The sequence below is a fragment of the Salminus brasiliensis genome, chromosome 3 (assembly GCF_030463535.1).
Source record: "Salminus brasiliensis chromosome 3, fSalBra1.hap2, whole genome shotgun sequence".
NCBI classification, from domain to species: domain Eukaryota; kingdom Metazoa; phylum Chordata; class Actinopteri; order Characiformes; family Bryconidae; genus Salminus; species Salminus brasiliensis.
In genome coordinates, this window is record NC_132880.1 from 5,055,334 (window position 1) to 5,082,556 (window position 27,223).

At 41.1% G+C, this 27,223-nt stretch overlaps 2 protein-coding genes across 3 annotated transcripts; both read left to right on the forward strand.

The window, feature by feature from the left end:
• Nucleotides 1-10,809: 10,809 nt before the first annotated feature.
• On the forward strand, nt 10,810-13,491 carry ptger1c (prostaglandin E receptor 1c (subtype EP1)). The gene is made up of 2 exons (XM_072675251.1): nt 10,810-11,697; nt 13,217-13,491. The coding sequence occupies exons 1-2, from the start codon at nt 10,810-10,812 to the stop codon at nt 13,466-13,468; spliced, it is 1,140 nt and encodes a 379-aa protein (XP_072531352.1). The 3' UTR covers nt 13,469-13,491.
• A 2,571-nt stretch (nt 13,492-16,062) lies between these two features.
• On the forward strand, nt 16,063-27,107 carry slc27a1a (solute carrier family 27 member 1a). Of its 2 annotated transcripts, none has more exons than XM_072675249.1 (13): nt 16,063-16,523; nt 17,536-17,703; nt 17,941-18,335; nt 18,819-18,983; nt 20,974-21,043; nt 22,215-22,306; nt 22,397-22,506; nt 22,804-23,013; nt 23,280-23,406; nt 23,506-23,643; nt 24,605-24,769; nt 24,877-25,023; nt 25,138-27,107. In XM_072675249.1, exons 2-13 carry the CDS (start codon nt 17,537-17,539, stop codon nt 25,293-25,295), a joined length of 1,944 nt encoding a protein of 647 aa, XP_072531350.1. In that variant the 5' UTR covers nt 16,063-16,523; nt 17,536; the 3' UTR covers nt 25,296-27,107. The 2 variants fall into 2 exon arrangements, with proteins under 2 accessions (XP_072531350.1, XP_072531351.1); XM_072675250.1 differs by having other exon boundaries at nt 16,063-16,519.
• The last annotated feature ends 116 nt before the right edge of the window (nt 27,108-27,223 follow it).

Below are 27,223 nucleotides of genomic sequence, written 5' to 3' on the forward strand. Positions count from 1 at the left end.
AATGAGAGAAAGGAATAGAATGTGAAGGGAAAGACAGATTGAAAAGAACAAAAGGAGGGAGGAAGCAATAGAGTAAGAGAAATAGGAAGAGAAAGGGGCTGATGGAAGCTCCTAGAAGCGAGAAAATAGGGGTGGGTTGAGAGAGGTGGGCTGTGTTAGGCAGAGAGGATGGCGGAGAGGCGGAGGCAGAGAGTGGACAGATAAGCAAGTGGAAAGTGCAGAAAATAAGGAATGAGGCTGTGTGGGACAGATCGGAGCCTGGAGCATCACGAGAGGGAAGTGGCACTGCAGCAAGAAACCAGCAGCTCCAGAACCTGGGTGAGTGAAGCGCCTTTCAGCTCGGTTCTCCTGTTCTCTTCAGTAATGACATCCACATGATGCTGGAGGAAGAGACTTAATAGACAAATGTCTTTAATCATTTATTATGATCTCTAAATATTGTTTAATGCACATATGTGTCCTGAGACATATTTACAGTATTGTGTACGTCTGGGTTTGCTATAGCTGTATAGTTGTCTTGTTAATTTTGTCACTTTGTTTGATGCCATTCCAATGTTCAACTCTGAAATAGGATTAATGCTCAAACTGGTGAGATTTTCAGACACTGCAAGTTAAATGAACTGAGCAGGGAGTGGCTGTTCTTTCCTCAGCACACACACACACACAGCCCACAGCTCTTTTACTTATGGAACCCCATTCTCTGTCTGGTTTCTGCCAGTAGTATGTCAAATATTGACTTAGTATCTGAAAAATGATTTAATTATCTTTAAATCTCAAAATAATAACCCTTATTACAAAAATATTGATTTATTTTCTCAACATAAGGACGTATTTTCTAAAACATAATCATTTGCAGTATCTTATTGTCTGTAAATGATTTCTATAACTTAATTACTTACTTTGTCATTTTCAACAATGACTTATTTTCTAAAATTAAAAAATGTAAAATCCTCAAATAGATTTTACCTTTATACCTAATACCTATTTTCTAAAATAAATCACTGTAAAAATGGTAAGTTACAACATGGTAAATAAAATGGTAAATAAAATGGTAAATAACTTGTTTGAAAGTATGAAAGTATGAAAAAATATGTATTATTTTCTCAAAATAATGACTTATTGTGTTAAAATAATTACTTTTTTTTTTAATAATGAGTTGTTGTCTAAAATTATTGAGTGTAAAAATTATTCATTTTTTTTTCAAAACAATGACTTATTTTAGTAAAATAATGACTGTCGAAATAATGACTAATTTTCTTATTATAATTACATACTTTGTCAAAATAATGACTCTGAAATGAAATTTTATTTTTAATTATTTTGCCTAATTGACTTTTTATAAAATCATTTATTTTCTCAAATGAATGACTTTGGCCAAACAATGAAATAAGGATTATCAAAATTGAATTGAATGTCTTAATATTATAATTTACTTTCTCAAATTGATGACTGTCAACATAACATCTAATTTCCTCAACATGATGACTTATTTTGCCCTTAGTGTTGTCAAATTTAAATACAATAAAATTACAATATTTTGAGAAGCAATTAAGTGCTAAGTCTCAACATTCTTAATATAGGACATTAAATCCTGATATGCTTCATTTATTAATTACATGAAACAAATGCAAACTGATTACATTTAAACTACGGAATGAGGAATGGAAGCAGGTCCTGTGTTTTTACGGGGCTCGCGTCAGACTGTGATTTCTGAAACCACTTTGTCTCTGTAACTGTAAATGTGTTGAAATCCACGACGAGATGTAAATATGAAATGTGATTGTAGCTTTGGCATGTAGCCCGTCTTTCCCACAGAGCAGAAGTGGAAGAAATGCAGAACAGCAGAAATAGCTCTGGATGAAACTCAGTATCTTGATATTCAGCTCTAAAAACCACAGAATGAGAAGAATGAGAGTTCACACAGTAGTCAAACTTCACAGTCCAGTGTTTCTTTTTTCAAACAACAGTTCATTAAAGCAGAAAGGTCAGTCTTTCCTTAACTGTTAAGTTTATGGTCATTTGTTTTGCCCAACAGTAAAAAACAAATCTGCGCTCAGGGCATTCACTGCGGATTCGTTCACTATCTGAGATCAGGAATTGTGCTGAGTATGTAATCCTGGATAGCATCAGGAAAAGTGTCTAACCATTCAAATGTAGCTCATGGGTGTAAAAGCCTGAAGAATGTGATTAGATGGAAGGGGGGGGGGCAATCATTATCCTATATGCAGTGGCTATAACAAGTATTCACCTTCTTGGATGTTTTTCCCTTTTATTGCTTTTATAAGTCAAATTATGGTTAATATAATGATTTTTTCTAACAAGAATTTACATAAAACCCTTGTTAATGTCATACAAAGTCATGTCAATTTCATCAGTTACATACAAATATAAAATTAGTTACTGCTTAAAAATTCACCCCCTATAAAGTTACTGCCCCAATTCAACAGGGGTCCAGACACTTGGTGCTAGTAGTCTCACAGTGCAGTGAATGTGTCTCAAAAGGTCCCGTCACTGGTTAATCAGCACTCCTGGCTACAAATACACCATGAAGACAAAAGAACACTCTTCCCAAATCCACACAAGAACAGTTACTTTCAATAAGATCACCTGCCCAGAGCAGGCCGTCCTCACACTACTGGGTCTATATAGCACCAAAAAGGGGTTCTACTATTGCAATTAGTCAAAAACTCTTTTTAAGTACTAGATAGATCATTTATTGTATAAAGAGTCTGTCTGTGGGTTTTCCATACACAGTACATTCTTTTCTGACATCCGTGAGCATTATAGCCCTATAGCACTTTCTGCTTGAAGATTATATATAGTATATATTTTTCAATATGTATACATATACACTTCAAGCTAAAATGCTCCCTATAATACTCAGAAGGGTCTCAGACTATGATCCGATCATAGATCATAGTTCACTCACAGCATGTTAAGTATTCCAACATCTAGCCCAAAGCCCCCCTTCGCAGGCTGGCACTGCAGCAAAGAACGGACAAAATCCCTATACTGTACATCAGGCTTCTGTAATCCTTTACTGTTTGAGCAGAGAAATCCCAACTTTGCTGGACCTGAAGAATCCTGGTGTGCATCCAGGCACTCTTCTGTAGTGCTGCCTATATACTACAGGTCAACACAGGCCAATATCAATTCACTGTAGACAGCAACGAAAATACGAATGCATTATTTGGAGCGTGCAGATAATACATTCAAACCATACACACCTAATAACAGATGAGAATGGGTTTGTTTGTTTGTTTGATTGTCTTTAGGGGGCCGGGGTGATTTATTGCATCCTTTCCCGAGTTTAAATTAGTAAGAAACACTCATTGAAGTTGTGAAGCTCATAACGACATGACCTTGAGATTCACTCAGCCTGCTTGCTCAACTCCACTAGCTCGTGGGCCTCTGTGGCAAATAGTTTACTTGTAGGAGCGTTAGTCAAGGTTCAGAAAGCATCGACCTCTAGTCGCAGTAAAGTAGGTAAACACAACAACACAACAATCCTTTAGATCCGCCTTCCATTCCCGGCCATAAACACAAAGCTTGACTTGGAAACCTGTTTGTTTTTTAGAGAGACTCAACGTCTAATCATGCTATACACGTACTCTGCAGATTCTGCTTGGTATAGCCGTGACGTTTAGCCAGAGTAGGCCTCAAACTCAAACCGTGTCTGAGAGGCATGAAGGTGTTGGTATTGTACCCTGATATGTGGTGCTGCCTATCACAATATTCAGCTTCTTTACAGTGAAATTATAAACCTATAGACACTTAGAATCCAGCTCACAACGATTCTCTGCTGTGAGAGGGACAGTTGAGAGCATTTGTAGTCTGTCTGAAGTTTGAGGACTTTTTAATGAGCTCCCATGAGCTTACCAGTCACTGCATGTGTTAGCAAATTAGCATGGTTAGCTTACCTATATATTCCTAGGCTGCATTTCTAGGAACTGTTATTAATCTTAAATAGTTTAAGGCAATCAGTTTCCTCCGACCGTTTGAGTTTACAGGTTTTATAGTGTGGAGTCTCTAAAAGTCTCAAAGTTGTTGTGGTGATTGGCCTGATGTCCGTAAAGCTTAGCTGGTTCTGTTTTTGTACCTTCTCACTATACCCAGTCAGGTGATTGACCCTTAGTTATCAGATCAGGTTTGCTATCAAAACGCATTACTTTTTCATACGTGGCAGAACAGAATTTGTTTGATCTGCATCCATATGTAGAGAAACTGACAGATTAATTCATTTGGCAAAATTTGGCTCACGCAAATGTGTCACAGATTGGCTCTCGTTCACCAGATGGCCGATTCCAGTCTGTTTGAACGGTGCGTTATCTTGTGGGACAAAATAGGAATGCAAAGCTTAGTTGGCACAAAATTCCAACTGAGAAGGTGCTGCTCCCCTGAGTCTTTTTTTTAAAGATGCTAGACCTCCATGAGCCTCCAGATTCAAGTCTCTGGAACTTGGTACTGGTGGGTGAAACACATTAGCATTGTCTCACAGCGTTGTCTCACATCAGTCCAAAATCTCCCATGGGGTCTTCAACTGGGCTGAGATCTGATGGCTGAAAAGGCCAGAGCATATAACTGACATCATTTTCATAATCATCAAACCATGCTCTGGTGGTGACCACTCGTGTCCTGTGGTCTCACAAATGTTCAATGTTCTCATATCGCCATTGTAATGGTGGGTTTCTGCACTGCAGCCCTCCCGTAATATCCATCTCTGGGTGGTTGTGCCTCAATGTAGATAAAATCATGTCGTGCACTGTTGTTGTCGGTACTCCTGAAGAGCAGTTGCTGTTCTCTATGTCCTTACATATCATAATTGTGTGCTTCCCTCTACAAATTACAGCCCAAGTAACTGATCTAAATGCAAATCACTGTCCTTGTTGCAGTTGAGCAGTCTTTATGACTGAAGCTCCTACCATCTGTGCCCCAATAATGAACCCTCTTTCAAAGCTACTTACATTATTTCCTCTCACTATCTTAATCCGAAATTGAAGTCAACTGGGCCTGCTTGGAGTTTTTTTTTATGGCAGGAGGGTATCTAATAGCATTTACACTCATCTCTGCTTTTGTCCAGGGCTGCCAACTATTTTTACAATTTTCTTGGATCATAATTCAGGTTGGTCGAGCCCTGAATAGGCTTAGCTTGGTGGGTCCTGCATATTTGATCATTTTACAGATCTTTGAGTTCAATCAACTTGAGTTTAATAACGGCTGTCATTGGTAGATGGACGGTGATTGGCCCATTCAAGGTTTGTGCTTGCAATGCAACCTAAAACTAAACTTTCTCATTGGCTCCTGGCACCACCTATTTGCATACAGGGTGTGTCATTCCCCCTTCACTAACCATCAGTGTGAAGTCATTCCCCCAAGGCTACCTTCCCCTATTTGTTCACATGTACTCTATATGGTGCTGTATGTCCCTGGCCTTAATGTTGAAGGTTATAAGGTTAAGGCCCTGCTTTCTCTTTTGCTGAGAGTTGCTTAATAGTGGTTGAGCGCTGCAGTGACTGCTTCGACAGAGATCTTCAAGCCTGGACCATATAATAATCACTAAGAATAATGCTATGTGGCAAATTTCTTCTCTTAATTGACTCAATGAGAGCAGAATTCAGGGCTGGAAACTGGATCGGCTGTCTTAATGAATGTATTATGCATAATATGACCAGGGATGTGAATTAACAGTGTAAAAAAAGGGTCAGATTTGATTCCAGGGCAACTTTGTTTAGACAGAATGCCTTTTCCTTTGCTGTCTTTGGATCCAGCTGCTTAGTTAAAGCTCCCTTTGGCAGGCTCTGCCAGTTCCCTATCTATCTCCTTCTGCCTGCTGTCTTTAAAAGTACCTAGTTACTGCAATGCAGCCAAAACTATGTTCCTGTAATGAGCATAAAATAATTCAACACAGGCTTAGATTTGCTAATTACAGTTTTTAATGTGTGTTCAGTCTCAAAGACCATTCATCTAGCTGACAGGAATAAATGAATTTGAGCAAACTGTTTTATCACAAGAAAACGACAAGTAAGCAGACATAGCAACAAACTCCTATACAGTCTAATTGAAGGAGAGTTCCACCTATTTCTCCTAACTTTCTGCAAAATGCAGTTGTTAAGAAATGTCATTCAGAATAATTTGGTGTACAGTGGTGGAGATAGGAACCAGAGGTTTTGGTGCCTACAGCACAAATATAGATTATAGCCATTTTATTGACTATTAATAACCACCAGTGAACCTACACATGTCTTCTGTGGCAAGTGAGCAATAACCCTCCTCCTGGAGATTTACTGTATTGCAGGTTTCACCTCTAGCCCAAGTCGAACACATTTTGCTCAGCTAATCAAGGACTTCAGAAGTGAATCGTTAGATGGATCTGTGAGGCTGGTAGTCAATCTGAAAGAGCTGATCCTCCAATTCCAGGCATTTGAGAATTGAGTGTTGACACCAAAGCCTTGGACTCTGTCCCGCATAGTCAAGTTTGCTCACTGTGCACCACAGAGTGTGAGATGTTCTGCTGCCACTATTTAGACAGGCTGGAAAGTAATCCACAATGCATGCAGCAGTGGCCTGGCTGTGTTGTATATTGGACAATGTGTGTGTGTGGGGGGGGTGGATTGGGTTTGGGGGGGTGAGAAAGTGGGCTTTGATCAAACAACACTGGAATTGATTAGGTTAAGTGAACAACATAAGAAGCATCTGAGCCACAAGTACCAGATTGTGATGGCTAGACCACAACTGGGTCAGAACATCTCCAAAACATCAGGCAGGTCTTGGTTGTTCCCAGTGTGCAGTGGTCAGTACCTTCAAAAAGAAGGGACAGCCAGTGAACCAGCAACAGGATCATGGGTGCCCATGTCTCACAGATGCCACGGATGACGAATCACCTCACTGCCGGTGGTTTTAATGTTATGGCTGGTCTGATCCTTTGTCGTTTATCATAATAGTGTTTACCTCTATCATTTTCACTTTGTTGTTAACATTTCCATGGAGTTTACTCTGCTCTCATCACTTGGAATTGGAATCGACATTGTGTCTGAGTCAATTCGGAAAAGCTCTATAGGTCAAGTAGGATTGATGGAGGGTGCAGCTAAAGTTGGCAGGAAAGCAGATCTCCAGGAGCAGATTTAGAAACCACTGTTATAGACTGTAATAGCCAGGGAACACCTTGACCATTGATGGCACCCTACTCACATTCCTGACTACCCTATCCTCACTAATCTACCCTATTAAAAGATACTGTAGATGGCCAGTTCATGTTAGAAGCACACCCAAGAGTTTCTACACACTCTTGCTTTAAACAAGTCAATAGAAGAATCTGTGAAGAACCTCTGAAATGATAAAGAACCTTTACATTAGGTGAAGATTCTTCAGACCATTAAAATGTTCTTTATTTACATCTGTATTGCAAACATTACTGGCCAACCATTCTCAAAACCCACTTACTCCCAAAAACCCACTTCCACCATTCTCACAAAGATTCAGACCTTCACCAGTGTTTCCTCATCTGAGATTTGCTAATTTTACGAAGACAATGTGAACAGTTCTGCACTTTTGAAACACTTTTTGTTAGAAAAACTTTTCTCAAGAACAAATTTAAGAAAAAATGGCCTGTTGTTCCTTATGGAACCAACATTGGTTCTTCAATGGCATCGCTCAAAGAACCAAACTCAAAGCACCTTTTGAAAAATGATTTAAGGTTGTAGACACACGACCATGCTGAACCCCACAGTGATAAGAAGTCACTTTAGAGGCAGATAAAAAAATAAAAAATAAAAAATAAAAATATTTTCTTAAAGAATATGTAAAAAAGAACTGTGTCTAGAACATCCAGAACATCCTGAACATTGGACTATTCCTTTACATCAGAAACTCTTGCTGAGAGCTGAGTTAATTTTCTGAATTTCATGCTCCACCTGTTCTTGTGAGAGTGATCAGATCCATTGTTTGCCTGTTTTTGATATCAGAAATAATTGGTGCCTGGGTGTTGCAATAAATCAAAGAGTGGGCACACAGGAAAAGTGTTTATCTGGCACGGCTGCTAAAAAACTAATAAGAAGTATACATTGGGGAAGAAAACGTCTGAAAAAAAAATCAATCTGTAGTCAGAAGAAAAGCAGTTTTCTGACACAGCCTGGACAAAGCAAAGGGAAATGAGTGAGCGAGACAGAGAGAAATAGAAAGGGAGAGAGAGAGAGAGAGAGAGAGAGAGAGAGAGAGAGAGAGAGAGAGAGAGAGAGAGAAAGTACTACAAACAGAAGGCATACCGCTAGGAGGGTATGATAATAAATGAATTTCCATTTGGCCAGGTGGAGCCTTTCAAATGGGAGAGATTAACAGGAAGGGTCTTGGGTGCAAAACACACAGAAAATAATAATAATAAAAAAATCAATCATTTACACATTTAAGTGATGGAGTAACCCGCTACCATCTCTGTCATCCTCTCCGGAAATTTCTCTTATCTTAGCGAGCGCATGCCTTATATTAAATGGATTGTCAAAGACAAAGGCCGATTTGGATTTTAATTCAGGAAACCCACGGCGGGGTGATTGCTGTCCGACTGTCCTTATGAGGTCCCATTACAGTGCATATCTCCATCAGAGGAGAGTGACAATCCAAGCGACTGGCCCATTATACAGAGGCCATTATCACATGGAGCAGCCTGACACTCAGGAGAAGCAGAAGAAAAAAGAGGGTAGCGCAGGCTGCGTCTACTTATCGGTCAGACCGGAACTGTAAAGAAGAAGTGTAGCTGAGGGGTGACTATCGTTGCTGTCACATGAAAAACATTGTAACTCCATTTTTGCTGATTTTTGACTGCATTTGAATCTGGCAGCTGTTCTTTACATTGTGTCAAAATTTCAAGATGAATGGACCAATAGAAATGCCCCAACATTGCTTAGATTGCTTAAAATATTTTACACTGACTTCCATTGAAAGTCGAGAAGCTTTTTGATGATCTCTTAATGCTGAATATCAGCCATCACCGATCCGATCTTTGAGTTTGAGCTGCTGATTGATCTGTTCAGTTCAGTTTCTGTAATACTGATTGATTGATTTGGTTTAGTCAAGACTTTTCTTAAAATGACTGTTTTATAGTGTTTAATGTCTTATAATGACCAATCAGCTCTCAGCTCCTTTACAACACTGCAGTCAGGTCACCTCCTGTTTGTGTAGAGTATGTGTGGTGGAACACACTCTGGTCTACTGGTGTGTAATAACTGGTTTATAATGGGGGAATGCGATGCTGTGATTGGGTTTCTATAGTGTGTGTATTAGCATTAGCGTTAGCCTCCACTCAGTTCTGAATGGGTTCTTCAGTGCTGGTTTCAAAGCAGAGAAAGGCGAGCGAGTGGTTCTCCGGTTCTCCCGCTGGTAAAACAGAGCTTTTCGGTATAAGTTTTATAAAGGTTCAGATATTATGGTCTGTTTTCCTGTTCAACTGGAAAAAAAAACATTCTCTAAACTCTTTTATTTACCTCCTGAGAACGTCCGCACTGCAGCAGAACATCAGGCAGGTCTTGTTGGATGTTCCTGGTATGCAGTGGTCAGTACTTATCAGAAGTGCTCCAAGAAAGGACAGCCTGTGAACCAGTGACAGGCTCATTAATATTCATGGAGGCCCCACCCCACAATTTACAGGACGTGAAGGACCTGCTGCTAACGTCTTGGTGCCAGATGTACCACAGGACATCTTCAGAGGTCTTCCAGAGTAGTTAGAGCTGTTGTGGCGCCACAAGGGGGATCTAATCTATTCAGTATCAGGCAGGTGGTGCTGATGTTGTGGCTGATCGGTTTGTATTCAGAATTCTGTGTAGTGCAGGATAAGGCTGTCTGGGAAAGCAGCCCATTATCAAATATTCAGATCATTTAAATTACCATGTGAAAAGCCATACAGCCAGTTTAATGGTTAGCTCAAAAACCTACTCAGAACAAAAGATTGCTCCTAATTGCTGGCTATACAGCTCCAGCCTGAAATGAAGAGCAATTAACGAAACACATACACAACTTTAATCGCCTCCTGGACAAATTATAATGTAGGTTTTAGTCCTGGCTCTGGCATTAAACAAAGAAACTCCCATCAGATCTCCAGTCGAGCGCGAGATGGACAAGCTTGTCCAGAAGAAGTGCCAATATGGCAACTTTTTGGTTTCCAACCAAACAAAAGCAAAGAACCAATGGATGTTAACAGTGTTACAACCCATTAGTGCAGACTAATTATGTAAAGCTGCTTTGTGATGACAACAGTTGTAAAAAGCTATACAAATAAATTTGACTTGACTTGACTTGACTAAGGTGTATTTACACTCAGTAACTACAGATACTCCTGTACAAACTGGTGAGGCTATTCTGTGGTAATAGACATTTATAATAACACTTTTGGCAGACCATTGTCCTTTTAAGTGGTAAACTAACATGGGTTTAGTGTACTGGTTTGCAATATTTATTACTCCAACATGTAGTTAATAGCATAATGCTATGTTAATTCTTAATAATGTTTTTAAGTAGTCATTTCTCATAGAATTTAATTTATTTATGGAGTCAGGACTTTTGAAAAACCAAACAATCCCACCTAAATCTGAATAGTCTGGGCTGGGCCTAGTAGTCTCCTGGTTTTAGGCCAAACCTTATAGGTTAGGACACAAACTAAAAAAGCACACCATATTCTGAGACACTTTTCTAAGTCTAAGGCTTCTTCACATATGATCACAAGCCTTCAGTGCATGTTTCTGAATTTCTCTTCCAGGTGTTCGACCCAGATGATGCACATTTGACCTGCTGTCCTCCATCTCCCCCATCTCCTGCCCTCTCGTTATGGATATTGTGTTTACCTCCTCTGTTCCCACCATGTGCCAGCACTGTGCAGACCTGAACATCTCCTCCCTCTATCCTCATGATCCAAAGCCAAACTTAACTGCTTCTTCTCCTCTCAGCCCACCAACCTATGCAATGTCCTACTTCACCATGACCTTTGGAGCCCTCTCAAACCTAACAGCCCTGGCCATCCTTTCCAAGTCATACACTCGCTTCCACCGCCGAGCTAAGACACCGTTTCTGTTGTTGGCAGCAGCTCTGCTACTGACTGATCTGGCGGGTCATTTGGTCACAGGGGGCTTCGGCCTGTACCTGCATCTGGAAAAGGTCAGGAGGCAAAGGGCAGCAGCCAGAGTCACCGAGCCCACTCAAGCCTTCTGCAAACTGTTTGGTGCCTTTATGGTATTCTTCGGCCTGAGCCCTATGCTGCTGGGCTGTGCCATGGCAGTGGAACGTTGCTTGGGCATCACCCAGTCCCTCCAGCACTCCGCTGTTGTCACCATGGCTCATGTGCGCCTCTCCGTACTCCTGCTCTTCGCCATGGCCTTCACTTTAGCAGCGCTCCCCTTGCTGGGCGTGGGCAGCTACAAGCTCCAGTTCCCCGGGACCTGGTGTTTCCTCCCTGTGCAGGGTTCGCGCTCCACTGCTGACCTGAGCTTGGCCTTGGCCTTCTCAAGCCTGGGCCTGGTGGCACTGACTGTCTCTGTGTTCTGCAATACCACCAGTGGGCTTACGCTACTGCAGGCCAGGTTTAGCAATCGAGGTCTCCAGCCGACCACTTCCAGGAGGCACGGACAATCCGCTTCTTTGCAGTCCTTGGATGTGGAGATGATGGTACAGCTAGCGGTGATAAACGTGGTTTCCTGGGTCTGCTGGAGCCCCTTTCTTGTGAGTGTTTATGCTTACAGAATACTAAGACATGTTTTTGTAGCAGACAAAGGAAAATCTGTGAACGTGTAATAAGGCTTATGCTCCCCTCGTGCCATGTGCAACATATTGAGTTATTTAAAACCCAAATCACGAACCACTGCAATACCCTTATCAAAACAGAAGCTTGAAGCTCAGAACTCATGAGTAGTCTTTATAATACTGAGCAAAAAGAAGTATACACTGCTGTGCCAAAGTCAGAGAACACCTTTTATTTACTTAATTTCCATTAAAAACAACCATTAAATGCAACTTATTTATTTTTTGTCATTCAGAAAGAAGCTGAAATCATAAACATTGCCATCCAAAAGTTTGGACACCCCTGCTTTAAAATATCTTGGGCCATCTTGCTGTCCTGCTCTTTTGAAGTCTATCCACAGATGTACGATTCGGTTGGAGGACTGTGAGGGCCATGGCAAAACCTTCATCTTACACCTCTTCAGGTAGAGCATTGTGGATTTATGAGGTGTTTTAGTATCATTATCAGAATTCACTGAATCCCACCAGCAGTGAAATGTTCCCTGTGCCACCGGCTGCCGCACAAACCCAAAGCAAGAAGTGCTTACCAGTTGGAAAGGGGTTCTTTTCGTGAAATTCTGCACTCTTTTTGCTCCAAGTATACCTTTGCTCATTGAGGCCAAAAAAAATTATTTTCACTTCATCAGCCTAAAGAGACTTCCAAAATGTGTCAGGCTTCTTTAGACGTTCCTTTGAAAACTTCTGACACTGAGTTTTGTGTAGAAGCTGCAGGAAAGATTTTCCTCTGATGAATCCCTCTTGAAGGTCATATTTGTTCAGGTGTTGCTGCACAGTAGATTAGTGCACCACCACTTCCAGACCTCAGCTTGACCTCAGCCTTTCTGGTCAACTGCCATTTCTTAACTACATTACAAACTGAGGAAACGGCTACCTGAAATACTTTGCTATCTTCTTATAGGCTTCTCCTGCTATGTGGGCTTCAGGCTCTTAGCTATGTAGCTGCTTAACTGCCAAGTAGTCCTGTTCTATGTCAATACTCACTGATCAAGAACTAATTTTCCAAAAACAGTTAAAGTTCCTGGATGTTTTTTTTCCTACATCTTAAAAACCAAAGATGTATCGGTGCTGGTTCTCGTATTTTAAATAAATGGTACTGGCTGCTCAGTAGGCGGTGGTTATGCACCTCACGTTGGTCTTCCAACCACCAGTAGCCCAGAAAAAGAAGAAGAAATAGAGCATCTGGTACTTGAAACATCAGGTGGGGAATGGGTCTTAAAGATTTAGTCTTAGTTCATTAGAGACAAACTGCAAATGTGTATGTGGTAAGGCTCTACCTCCTCCTGTGGTGCCCAAACTTTTGCATGGTGCTCCTTCCCTTTTTGTCATGTTAAGATTTTCTTCTTTGTCTTATATCCTCTGATGTAAATAAGGAGGGGTCTCTTATTTTTGTATGCACATGTAGATTCTTCTAATGGTGCTGTAACCCTCTTCCCTTACTCAGATTTACATTTCCATATCAGTGCGACAGTTCTACAGAGGCACTACCAGAGCGGATGAGCAGTACGAGCAGCCAGTGCTTCTTCTGGTCTTGAGGATGGCCTCCTGGAACCAGATCCTGGACCCGTGGGTATACATCCTCCTGAGGAGGGCGGTGCTGTGCAGAGTGTGCGGCCTACTCCGGCCCAACAGAGCTATCCTGACCCAGACCAGCTACTGCACAGGCTCGGATCGGCAGAACATCCGGCTACGCTGACGTCTGTGTTCGCACGTGGGAAGGAAGGGGATCATTAGCAAGAAGGCGTCTAAAACACATCTTAGAAGCAAATGTGCAAATCACCCATAACATTCATCATCCTGTACTATAACAGAGGTGGACCTAACATCTGGCTGCTCCAGAGATCCTTGATTGAGCAGTTTGTGTTAGGGAATAGGCTGGAGCTTGAGGAAAAAAGGCAGAAATTAGGAGAAAATTTGGAAAATATAATTATTTATTAATTGCAAGTTGACATTTCAGATTACAACATTCTCCATCTGCCTAATGTAAAGTAATGGTGATATTTTGTGTGAATGTTGTGGACTGATAGGAGCTGCCATCCCAGACTCAGATTTACTGAATCCCACTACCTGTGCCACCGGCTGCCGCACAAACCCAACCTTACCAGTTGGAAAGGGGTTCTTATCATGAAATTCTGCACCCTTTTTGCTCCAAGTATACTTTTGTTCATTGAGGCCAAAAAATTATACTATATATAATTTATATATCATCAGCCTAAAGGGACTTCCAAAATGTGTCAGGCTTCTTTAGACGTTCCTTTGAAAACATCTGACACTGAGTTTTGTGTAGAAGATGCAGGAAAGATTTTCTTCTGATGAATCCTCCTGGAAGCTGCCATCCCAGACTCCCAGTCCCATTACCAGATAAACTAGGGAACAAAGTCCTCAACTTCTGGACCCGAGCAAACCGATCACTATGTGTTGCTTAACAGCAGAAGTCTTCTATCTGTATTTTGGATTGACTAGAAAATCCTATCTGCTTTGAAAAGGCCCATATTATACATTTCTCTGGTATCTTATTGGGTTCTCTGAGGTCCAGCCACATGTGTGTGGGTTTGTGAGACAGAAACAGTCTTTGTGGTGTTTCTATACAGTTTCCAACCTCTCTTTATCCCTTAGAACAAAACAGCCTTGTTTGATACTGTGCCTTTAAGACTAATATTCATTAACCCAGCGCACTGTTCTCTTTGGTTTCCTTGCAACAAGCCTCATTCAAAAGCCTTCCAGACCAGAAAACGGTTGGTTTTCATGCTGAATTAAATGAATGGATTTACAACACACAGTTTTTACAGCTTTATTGCCGTGTCCTGACTGCATGCCCTGCTAAAAAAAGCTTGAATCTGAATGTGTGAGAGCATCTCTAGTTACCAGCGAAATGTTGGTCTAAGCTGCTTTGTTGTCATCGGGGTGGACTGGGGAGTGACTGGGGAGTGACTGGGCAGTGACTGGGGAGTGACTGGTACAGCGAATTGTCAGCATCTCGCAAGAACCTGCACTTTTCACTTTCTGACATAATTTGGCATAAAATGAATTGACCAATAGAAATGTTCCAAAAAGACCTAGAATAAAATCTTTTTACTCTGACTTCCACTGATAGATGTTTTTATTTATTATATATTCATCCTATAAACTTGCTATTAGTTGCTACAGTGATGGAATTGCATTATTTTGATGAGCAGGTTGTATTAAAGGTACCTGTATGACTGCAGACAAAGAACTGCATTAGCTGTAAATATACACAGTCACACATAGGGGAATTTGTTCAGCAAATTAAAACAAATAATTAATTACTACTTGCAGGACTTTTATTGTAGATATTGTAGAATTTCTGTATGTACATTTAAAAGCAAGGATTTTGTTTGTTTGTTTGTTTTTTTACTCAAGTAGAAAAAAAAGAGAGATGGTGTACATGATGTCTGCTTTAATATTAATATTTTACCAAGAGAAGGTTGCTCCAGTGGGCCAAGTGCTAAACTATATTTGTTTTTATTTTTCAAAATAGAAATTCATAAAATAAATGGCTAACCATCCCATTTTTCCCACGTCAAATATTATTTTTTTCTCTTTTCTTAATTTAGTAGATTTTTATAGGATAACATTGTAACTTTGTTTTTAAGGAAGGGATACATGCAGCTCTAAGGCATTACATAAAATAAAATCTAATAAAATGATCTAAAAATAAAATAAAATGATCTAAAAATCAAATAAAATGATCTAAAAATCAAATAAAATGATCTAAAAATAAAATGATCTAAAAATAAAATAAAATGATTTAAAAATAAAATAAAATGATTTTAAAATAAAATAAAATGATCTAAAAATAAAATGATCTAAAAATAAAATAAAATGATTTAAAAATAAAATAAAATGATTTTAAAATAAAATAAAATGATTTTAAAATAAAATAAAATGATTTTAAAATAAAATAAAATGATCTAAAAATAAAATAAAATGATTTAAAAATAAAATAAAATGATTTTAAAATAAAATAAAATGATCTAAAAATAAAATAAAATGATCTAAAAATAAAATAAAATGATCTAAAAATAAAATAAAATAAGAGGGTCATATCATATTGGCTCTTCAAAGGTAACGGAAAGTAAACAGATTTTTTTTTTTTTTTTTTTTTTTTTTTTTGCCAGAGACTAATCGTATGTACTAAGTTTATACAAAAAAAACAATCAGTAACAGTAAATCTGTTGTTTGAATTTCCCCCATTAACCATGACAGAGAAAGTAAGCCCAGCAGAGACCGCTCCACACTTTTATTCTGGAAAACAGCGGTCGCCCCTTTTCGGCCATGTTGAAGCCCTTCTTGCCCAACTCTCGCTTCACGCGCCGCTCGGTCGCCCCACGCGTGCTGTTGTCGCCGCTGCGGGACACTTTCACTCTGCAGCGCGGTAAAGAGAGCAGGGCTGAATCTGCCTCGTGCGCTTATTAGAGCTCGACACGCCGTCATCACACAGCTTCACCAGCCCGTTTCCTCTCCGGATCGCTGGCTCGGCCCCTTCTCCCCTCGGCCGCCCACCGTCAACAACATTTGGGGCAGTGGGTTAGCAGTTGCGGCTAACTTCAGCGCCACTGTCACTTCATCGCAAGGTCGTCTCATGTCGACGGACACTCGGTCCCGGTCAGCGAGTAAGGACAGAGCGGGCTGAACTACTGATGTGCACAGCAGCCTGACACCGGACACCTGACACCGGACACCGGACACCTCCAGAGTCGTACAGTTTTACTCGCCTCGCCTCGCTGTAGGTGAGCAGCGCTCGGCTCCGGTCTGTTTACGTCGTGTCTTTGACAGTAGCGCAGTATATGGGGCTTAGTGCTGGCTGATATATCGGTCATATTGATATCGTGATATTTACGATTATAAATATTATAACGATTTTAGTTCTTTTTCATTTTTAACATTTATTTAAATAGGTATTTTTGGCAATATATTCAATAACAAACATATCTGAAAAAAATACTATTAATACTATTTATTTTTGTATTGTATTTATTTTTTACATTTTTACAGAAATTACTATTTGAATTTGTGTCTACACAAAAACATTAACATCATTTTCTTGATGTTTTTTGATTATTTTGAAGATTTTTGTTTTTAAATACATAAATAAATTTTAGTTTTAAAACAGAGTAAGATTTAATTCTGGAAATCTTGTTTCTGCATGGTAGACAATCTTAAAAATATATATTTTAATGAGATTGTTAAGAAAGAAAAACAAACCTAAACCCTCAGTTTGTCAAGTTTGACAAGCAAGACATTTTCCTGCTGAAAATGTAAAAAAAAAAAAAATAGAAAAAAAAAAATTAAAAAAAAGACCACCAGCTTAGCTCTGACCAGCACACTGTATGTTTTAGTTTGAGTTTGATAGTTTGGATGGTCTACAAGCAAGATCAACCTTAATCAAGCTAGACCACCAGTATGACCTTGCTTGACCACATTGGTTGACCAGCATGACCAAAATCAACCAGCTACTCAACCGAACTCAAATAAAAGATACATTACGCTGGTCAAGAGCTGGTCAACCAGCATAGAGTAACGTTTTTGTCAGGATGACCAGCCTTTCAACCACCTTGACCACCAAAGCTCAGCGTAGACCACCTGAAAACCAGCTTTTTCAGTATTTATGCACCAGGGGCTTAATAAACGTATTAATACAGACCGTAAGATCATCTGAAACTATGATCTACTCCAGATGTTAGCAGTATTGTGATGTTTAGCTCTCCAGCTTGTTTCACACCAGCCCTATATCTGCTGTAGGATGCACTATGCGGCAGCTGCCTCCCTGTCCTTTGGGTCTTTGGGCCTGCTGCGGCTCTTTGGGGCTTCATGGCCCTGGAGCCTGGCAGCCAGCTTCGGGGTGTACCTAGGAACCGGGGGATGGAAGTACCTCTACGTTGCAGTCCGTACAGCCAAGAGGGATCTCAAGTGAGTAGACAAAGTAACCAGAGTTATACGACTGAACTGGGCTTTTCCAGAGTGTAATGTGAAGCCCGTAGAGTGCTTCCCAAAGCTCTTTAGATGTGCTTAGTAAATGATGAACTGCGACTGATGTATAATCTTGCAGCTGGCAAATTCCCATTTGTTGCAACATATTGGACATCAGCCAACACAAACCTGAGTCAAAATGCTAATGATTTGTTCTTTTCCTTCCTGGTACACCAGTGGACTGTATGTGCTCCTGAGGGTGAAGCTGGCCTTGTGGCGCTATATGCGTAACGGCAGCACCATCCCCTCCATCTTTGCCCAGACTGTGAAACGCCACCCAAACAAGCCTGCTCTCGTGTATGAGGCAACAGGGGAAACGTGGACCTTCTCCCAGCTGGACCAGCTGTGCAACGCCGTAGCCCACTGGGCTCTCAGCCAGGGCTGGAACTCGGGGGATGTTGTGGCTCTGTTTATGGAGAGCAGACCTCTTCAGGTGGCTCTCTGGCTGGGCTTGGCTAAAATCGGCGTGGAGGCGGCACTGATTAACTTCAACCTCAGACAGGACTCCCTCTTGCACTGTTTGGGGGTCTCTGGAGCCCGGGCTCTGGTTTTCGGGGCCGAGCTGTCTGATGGTGAGATTTTCTGATGGTTTCATGACTTACTTTGTGGAACTACTGATGGTTCTCCAGCTGCCCTCTGCCCTGGATTTGACACAGTCACGACACAGTGGCCAGTCGGTTACAAAGATACAGTACAAACACAGCTAAAATGTTATTAATTATTAAAAACGAGGCCATGTTTGGAATCAGGGGCTGGATTTGAACACCTCCGCTCTATTGCTGCACATAGCCTCCCCTGTTTCCATATCCAGATTATTTACCTGATCTAACCGGACCTTGCAATGCTTGAATATAATCCTGAATAAATGGGATTTTTGTAATCTCATAATCTCCAGTCGGACCAGGCAGGAGTTTCATGAGTGTAAACTAATGAGAATACAGTCCCTACAGAAAGGCTTGCCCTATCCTCTTCTACAGCAGTGTTCTTCTGCATGTTTAAGGTTTCAGATTCACCTCATTTGTGTATTTTCTTCCTGTTGTTCTGTCTGTCAACAGCCGTGTCTGAGGTAAGCTCTTCCCTCAGTCCGTCTATGATGCGCTTCTGCACTGGGGAACTAAGACCTGATCAGATGGATGCCCTCAATGCTAAGCCCCTGGATCCCATACTGGCTTCCTCTCCACGCCATCCTCCCCCTTGCACCCAGTCGAAGGGATTTAATGGTGAGTGCTGACCCTTTCACTTGTTTCGATGTGGAGGATCCAAGTGTTGATAAAGGTCACTTTAGCAACATCTCTGTGTTGTAATCAGTGTTGTGTTAAAGGGCTTGAATCAAGTTCAAGGCATCTTCTTTCACAGTTTGTTCCCCAGTCCTTTCTACTACTAACGGCATTAAAAATACGCTATATGCTAAACGTTGCATCTTAAAAGACAAACTATGCACTCACATTTTTTTGGGGGCCAGGGTTAACAATCAAGATGTGAGATTAAGCTTTAGAAATAAATTGAAGCATTAGAAATAAATTAAATAAATAAATGTATAGCCTTTAAAGTATATTTTTAATATCGGTACATATTAAACAGTTATAAATATTAAAATCATGTAAATATTTTAAATATCATAAATATAAATATTATACACACTAGATTAACTGTATCTTCTTTCACAGTTTGTCCTCCAGTCCTTTCTTCTACTAACGGCTTTAAAAATACACTATATGCTAAACGTTGCATGTTAAATGACAAATGACAAAAATATTTTGGGGTGGGGATGGGGGGGGGTGTCAAGAAACAAGTCAAGATGTGAGATTAAGCTTTATTGGAGTATTAGAAATAGATGAAATGAATACATTTATAGCCTATCAAGTTGATTTTTAATATCAGTACATATTAAACACTTGAGTAAATATTATAGACACTAGATTAACTGTATCGTGGCCGAGCACGTTTTCGCTTGAATAGTGTAATCGCTGGGTACAGTTCAGTGAACTATACCCAGGCCCACTCAGAGAGGTGGACTCAGTAGTTGAACTCCGGCACGGTACACACTTGGGTGTGTTTACTCATGCGTTTTTATGAGACTTGGCCTTATCCAGATATTATCCTGATACTCAAGAGCCATGAAGTGACCAGGTGAAAACCGCAAAGACGACCACAACCGTCAGAGACGGTACAGCTGAGATGACGGCATCAGGAGAATTACCATGAGATACATTGCAAGAACTTCGTAGCTTCAGGAACAGTCAGACTTTAGGGTACATTTAATAACCTGGAGAGTTCTGGACCAAACTCCTGTGGATGAGGCAACACCAACGTAAGCCAGAGAAGTACAATCTTGAAGATCTTTGTAAAGATCTGATGAACCTGGATTACAAACAAGTTTCTTATTGGAACTAAAAGTGATGATGTAAAGCATACAGCCTCAACTGTGGAGGCAATGTAGGATTTCTGTGGAAGTGTAGATTACAGCTTTGAGCCAGGACCTGTTTGGTGTCCAAAGCTTAGTTTCTTGTGCAGTGAAGCTGCAAAGCTAATAATGCAAACAAATAATGGACTTCCGTTGTGTCATCCTTGTAACTTCAGTGCAAATCTGCTTTAATTCATTCTTCCTCATCAACATTGTTTACTTTCATGTCCAGTTTGCTGAAGAACAGACTTCAAACACTCGAACAGAGTCGCGTGAGTGATTATTCATGGTCTACACTTAAGAGGCAGGAATACAATTGGAGTCCCGATTAGCCGTAAGAGCATTCAGACAAAAGCTGATTGAAATAACTTATTCATGCAGATTAACTCTGAGAACTTTCACAGGAACTCTTGGGGCCGTGGTGTGATATCGGACTGGCCTGGTCTTTGTGGTGTGTTTACCTATTTGTTTTTTAACGTGGAAAATTAATCAAAACTAGCAAAAAGCACATTGACGTGATCTATTTCAGCAGATTAACCTTTAAAAAAAGGTGAATTTTGATCCTTCAGGTTTTGTCTGGTACTCACTGTTGTGGGTCTCAAGAAATGTGTCCTAAAAGAACATTTTGTTCTAGATTGGGATAAAAGGTGTTTGCACGCAGTTGGAACAAATGATGTACGTAGTGGAGTACTGGTTTTGGAATACAGAGGGGTGGTGGGTGGGTGAGTGGGTGGGTGCAGTGCGGTGTGGGCGAGTCGGGATTTGTGAGTGCAAAGGCCTGGTCTAATTGTCTTTTCTACCTACAGACCGTTTGTTCTACATCTACACCTCTGGTACCACCGGACTTCCAAAAGCTGCTATTGTGGTACACAGTCGGTAAGTCAGGTCACCAGGTAACTAGTGCACTTGTGCATGTCTCACCGAGGACTTTTTAAGGGGCCCCTGTCATGGAAAACAGCATTCTTATATATCCTTGTCGTTTTATTGGCATAAAGGATAATAAATTCCCCCCTTAAACAGTCTGTGGACCACCGGTGGGCAGAAAGTGTTATTACCAACATCCATCACCAAAGAATAGCCCCAGAAATTACTAAGTAATACACCTTGGTGCGTAAAAAGCCTTCCTGCGTTAAGAGGGTAATACAATATGAATTAAATGATAAAAAATATATTAGTAATATATATTAATAATAGAAGTATGTTCCATTCACCACCACCATCTGGAGTGTTTCCTCTCTGAGTGCTTTTTGAGTCGCATCAATCAGAATCGCAGCCAATCAGAAGAGAGCTCATCTATCTAATGTCCTGTTCTAAAGGCGCAGTGACAGAAACACCCTGTTTAACGTCGAGGGATAAAGAGAGGCTGGAAAATGGACATTGTTAAAGTGAATTATGGTAATTTTTGGAAAACAAGGCCACAGAAAACATTAAGAACCAGAGCAACAGCCCGTTTTGAATTGACTGTTTCTGTGACAGTCACAAGAACCAGCTCATTTACATATCTTCACCAGTTCAGCCTGCCACCGTTTAGCCCTGCCCACTCATACGCCACTGTTCTCAGGAGTGTTTCCGCTCTGAGTGCTTATTGAATGAGGCACAATTAGAGCTGCACATGGACCCATAAGGCAAATTTTGTTATGCATATCAAGCTACAACTTGCTTGTTCGCCACTGTTCTCATTTTCCATGATGGCTCTACCAGAGGCGGATTATATCGGCCCAGTATCTTTTATTGTAATCCAGTCTTTGATCCACAGAGGGCATTATTAATATCACGACATGTTGGATCACTGACTTCTGGAGAAATCTGGTGAAAATTAACATATTTTCTAATCTCGCAATATATATCTCAGAACAACGAAATATCACTATATTAGTTTTTTCCAACAACGTGCAGCCCTAGGCACAATACAGGACAGCCAATCAGAACAGAGCTCATCTAGCTTATCTCCGTCTTAAAGACACAGTATCAGAAACAGCCTGTTTAATTCTGAGCGATGATGTAAGTGAACCTCACACAAGTTAGTTCTTTGTCTTTTGTCTTTTAGGTATTTTAGGATTGCTGCTTTTGGGTACCTTTCCTTCCGTATGCGGTCTGATGATGTTATCTATGACTGCTTGCCGCTCTACCATTCAGCAGGTACACAGTGTTTGGTTTGTTTGTGGTTTTTTTTGGCATTTATTTGGTTTAGTAGACAGGTTGGATCATTCTCTGACTTTTTTCTCCTAGGGAACATAATGGGTGTGGGTCAGTGTCTTATCAACGGGCTGACCGTGGTGGTGAAAAAGAAGTTTTCGGCTAGCCGCTTCTGGGAGGACTGCATCAAGTACAACTGTACTGTAAGACTATTTGTGTGTTTGTATTTTCATGATTAGAGCTGTTAGAAAATATCGATATATCGAAGTATCGAGATATTATGTTATGCCATACTGTATCGATTCTCAAAAAGTCACAGTCTTGATATTTAATTAATAGTCCAATTGCAGTATATCATGCTATACTGAATTGTAGCCCCTTTATCTTGATGTCTATTGTATTGCCAGGTTCCTCCAGTACACTGCCCTATTCACGATAATGTAACTCATAGTCTTAATTGCAAGTCAGGTTGACAACTTATGATTCCTGTGCCCCTCCAGGTGGTGCAGTACATAGGGGAGATCTGCCGCTATCTGCTGTCCCAACCGGTGCGCCCATCAGAGCGGGGGCACCGCGTACGCCTGGCCGTGGGAAACGGGCTCCGTCCCAGCGTATGGGAAGCCTTTACTGAGCGCTTTGGGATCAAGCAGATTGGGGAGTTCTACGGAGCCACCGAGTGTAACTGCAGCATTGCCAATATGGATGGCAAGGTCAGGGTTCATGTTCAGTTCATGAGAGTCTTTAAATCTGGGGTTTGAAGCCCGTGTCCTAATCCTAGAATAAAAAGAAGTTTCAGTGGTGGAACTTCGGGACAGTTCAATCTAATCCAGGTTGTGTCCTTTGAAGTTGTTCTGGGTACAGATTAAGCAGAATTGTAGCCTGAAAATGAGCTACGATGAGAAATCAGCAAGGCAGGTTAATCCAGCCTTTGCTGTAACTCCGAGAGTCTGTCCTTATTCTGTGTTCTTCACTGCAGGTGGGAGCCTGTGGCTTTAACAGCCGGATCCTTCCGAACGTTTATCCAATCCGGCTGGTGAAAGTGGATGAGGAGACCATGGAGCTGGTGCGAAACAAGGAGGGACTTTGTGTTTCGTGTCGGCCTGGTGAGGTCACCATGCTTTTTAAAGGAAGCATGTTTGGTCAGTATAAACAGAAGGTGATGCTTTGTTTGCTGCACCATTGACCCTTCTGATGTTTTTCAGGAGAACCAGGGCTCCTGGTGGGCAGAATTAACCAGCAGGACCCTCTGCGTCGCTTCGATGGGTATGCTAGTCAGGAGGCTACCAGGAAGAAGATCGCTCACAACGTCTTCAAGCACAACGATACAGCCTACCTGTCAGGTATAGGTGCATTCTCAGCAGGTCTGGCGGTCCAGGGCATTTTTGGGCATCAGGAAGTTGGAACTGGGCATCTCAATACATGGGAAAGAGAAAGAGAGAGAGAGGGAAAAAAAGGAGGGAAATACACAAGGGTTTAGGAGGAGCACAGCGGTTTACAGCGGGAAAGGATCCAATGGGTAGGCAAGGGCAGCCAACCACCATTGGGCTCACGTCAGCAGGGGGCAGCTCAGCACATGGGGGAGAGAAAAGAAAGGAGAAGGTGATGACGTGTTTAGGAGTTTGAGTAGACTGATGTACGGCCTGTAAAAGAAGTAGAGTAGTCTTATTTAATACATGCGCTATGTGGACAAAAGTATTTGGACACATGTTCATTTATTGATTTTTCGCCAAGGGTATTTTAAAAGTTGATCCTGCTTTTGTCGGAGTAACTGTCCAAGGAAGAAGGCGTTCTACTAGCTTTTGGGGAGCACTGATGGGAGGATTTGATTCTGAGAAAATTCAGCATTCAGAGAAAAGAGCGTTCAGGATGTTGGATGATGACCGATCCCCAATTCATGCCAAAAAGTATTGGCCGGAGCGTGTTCATTCCAGTGAGCGCTGGAGTGTCAGTCAGTGTTTTGTGTGAAACTGACCAGTCTTCTGTTGTTTATATACTATTTTATTCACACAATTCACTGCTTTTGTGAAGCTGAGACTCTGGTAAACCCGTTTCAAGCACCAAAACAATTCGTCCACATAAGTAAATGGATGTTTTCACAGGAAATATTACAAATTTTTAAGATCTGGCTTTACTGGCAGAGTATCTCTTCACCCAGAGTTCTAGGTCACATGGGGTATTATAGTGAAGGTAAATTTAAGAAGATATGCAAAAACCTAGTAAATGCCCCTTACACAGATGGTTAATCATGCCTCTCATTATTTGTTTGACCATTGACGGTATACACATTTGTTTGGTCTTCAGGTGATGTTCTGGTAATGGATGAGCTGGGCTACATGTACTTCCGGGACCGCAGCGGTGACACCTTCCGATGGAAGGGAGAGAACGTCTCAACAACTGAGGTGGAAGGCACGCTGAGCGGCCTCCTTGGCCAGACAGATGTGGCAGTATATGGAGTCAACGTGCCAGGTGGGTGAAATCAGATGAGCTTCTCTTGCGAATTGAGCAGACAAGGGAATCGGGCAGACGGTTTTTAGATGTTTTGCTCTGTATCCCATGAATGATTGCAATTACAGGTGTGGAGGGAAAAGCTGGTATGGCAGCCATTGCTGACACAACCGGGAGCTTTAACTGTGAATCTTTTCTGAGAGAAGTCCAGAAGGCCCTGCCGCCCTACGCTCGGCCAGTCTTTCTCCGCATCTCCCCACACGTGGACACTACAGGTGAGTGAGTCATGGCATCAGAACATCAGTGGTCCAGATGCAGAGGAACTAGAAGGAACGCTATCTGTTGCTTACCTACATGCTGGGTCATCTGTCTGCTGCTTCTTTTTTCAGGCACGTTCAAAATCCAGAAGACCCGGTTACAGAGGGAGGGATACGACCCTCGTGTCACGACTGACGGGATCTACTTTCTTAACTCCAGAGCAGGGCGTTATGAGGTTGTTAACGAGGAGCTGTTTAGTGCCTTAGAGGAAGGTAGGATTTCTCTCTGAGAGAGTAAAGAGCAGGTGTGGTAAGCTGTGGTGGTGATTCAGGGATCAGAAATGCAAACGGACTCTGCTGTGATTTGTACTGTTGACATGTAGTCTGCCAATGTTTAGCACTGATTAACTGAACGGAACTACATTTGAAAGCTTTCATTATGATATTTTTCTGAGTGCATACTCTGCGTTTTGCATGAGATGCACGTTGGATTTAAGGAGTACATCAAATGGAAGCTCTGTTACCAGCAAAAGACCTGCTTTTGATATGCAAGATTTCTTCCAGAAGGGCAAACTGCACTCTTGAAAACAAAGGTGCTTCACATGGTTCTTTAAGTGGTGCCATAGAAGAACCACTTTTGGTTCCATAAACGAAAAACCTATGGTTTTATGAAATGTGTGTGATTGTGAGGAACCTTCAGCAGCTGGAGCCGGAAAGAGCACAATTGGCAGTGCTCTCTCAGATGCAGTAGATGTCTTTCTTTCAAATGCAGTAGATCTCTCTCTCTCTCTCTCTCTCTCTCTCTCTCTCTCCCCTAATCACTCTAAGAGATATTGACCAGCACAGGGAGCTAGCGGCAGTTTGAAACGGTAGCGGGTGGCTTTACGCGCCAGTCCACACGCTCCTAGGGATGCTGGGGGAGCTACGAACGCGTGGGTTAGTTGGCCATATCAAATTGGGAGAGAAAAGAGACAATTTGAGAGTAGAGACAATAAACGTGGTTCTTTATGGAAGCAAAAGGGGTTCTTCAATGGCATCGCTGAAAGAACCCTTGGAAGCGCCTTCATTTTTAAGAGTGTACTTCACAAGAACACACTGAGCCTGCTAAACAGCCAGTGTACGTGCTCTGCTGAATGTGAAAAGTAGGTAACGCTACTGAAGGGCAGCGTTCATGAGGTAGCAAGGCTTTCACAACACCTGATGTGAACCTATGTAAACCTCAATAAAGGCTTATTCCAATAATAACGATGAAATCATGCAAAAATTGCCAAAATCAGCCTTTTTCACAGTTGTTGAAATTAGCTTAGGCTTAGGTGGACCATAGCATTAGTCTTACGAATGCTGCCCTTCAATGAAGTCTTACTGAAAAGTCATTTTTTTAGGGATGTTCATGTAGATGAAGGGAAATACTCTCGGGAGTATCTGTGCTCCCTGTTTGCTTATTTCCCTGTTTTTCTATAAATACCAGGTCATCATGCACTGACCAGAAAGAGTGAAGGATGAAAATCCACAGTTTTATTAAGCCCTATTTACTGAAAGTCCTTCACACCGTTTTTGGCCTGTTTTTTTGTTGTTGTTATTTTGTTTTTGGAGCAAAGTGCTTTTTAAGTATTACCTGAAAACTTTTATAGGCGTGTATAATTTACCCTATTGAGAATGATCCCTGTACGTGATGCCAAACACTAACAGTAATCTTCTCTACGCTCCAGACAGCTTTAAAACTTCTCGGTTCAATTTGGTTATAAGTGTGTATTTGTATACACATCTAATACAAAGTGCCTTAAGTCTAATCTACCCAATCTGAGGAGTTCAGTTGGAGAAGATGGGTTCAGTGCCTGCATGGAGATTGTTACAGTTTAGATACTTTACAGTGGACACTAATTTTATCCAATCCATTTTATTGTAATCATGTAAATCAGTGTGAACACTGACACTCGAGTTCTCTTGAGCTCTCCTTCCTTTTGACGTTTGAGTTGAATTATGAGATCAAGCTAAAATAAAAACCCTTTTCAATCTTGATTTTGCTTGTTTTTAAAGTCATGTAACTTCTCAAACCCCTAAAATAAAGAAAACAATGAAATATTTTAATTATGAATTCAAAATACTGTGGTGTGAATTTGTTTGAAATCTATGAAATAAACCAAATTTTAAACGCCAACAGAGAAAACACAGGTAATGCATCATTAATAACAATGCATCATGCTATATTTTGAGTCTG

Coding starts and splice junctions, on each gene's coding strand:
- ptger1c (XM_072675251.1), top strand. CDS start 10,810: ATGGATATTGTGTTTACCTCCTCTGTTCCCACCATGTGCCAGCACTGT. Junction 11,698..13,216: donor TCTGCTGGAGCCCCTTTCTT/GTGAGTGTTTAT, acceptor TCCCTTACTCAG/ATTTACATTTCCATATCAGT.
- slc27a1a (XM_072675249.1), top strand. CDS start 17,537: ATGCACTATGCGGCAGCTGCCTCCCTGTCCTTTGGGTCTTTGGGCCTG. Junction 23,014..23,279: donor TTGCCAATATGGATGGCAAG/GTCAGGGTTCAT, acceptor TCTTCACTGCAG/GTGGGAGCCTGTGGCTTTAA. Junction 25,024..25,137: donor CCCACACGTGGACACTACAG/GTGAGTGAGTCA, acceptor TTCTTTTTTCAG/GCACGTTCAAAATCCAGAAG.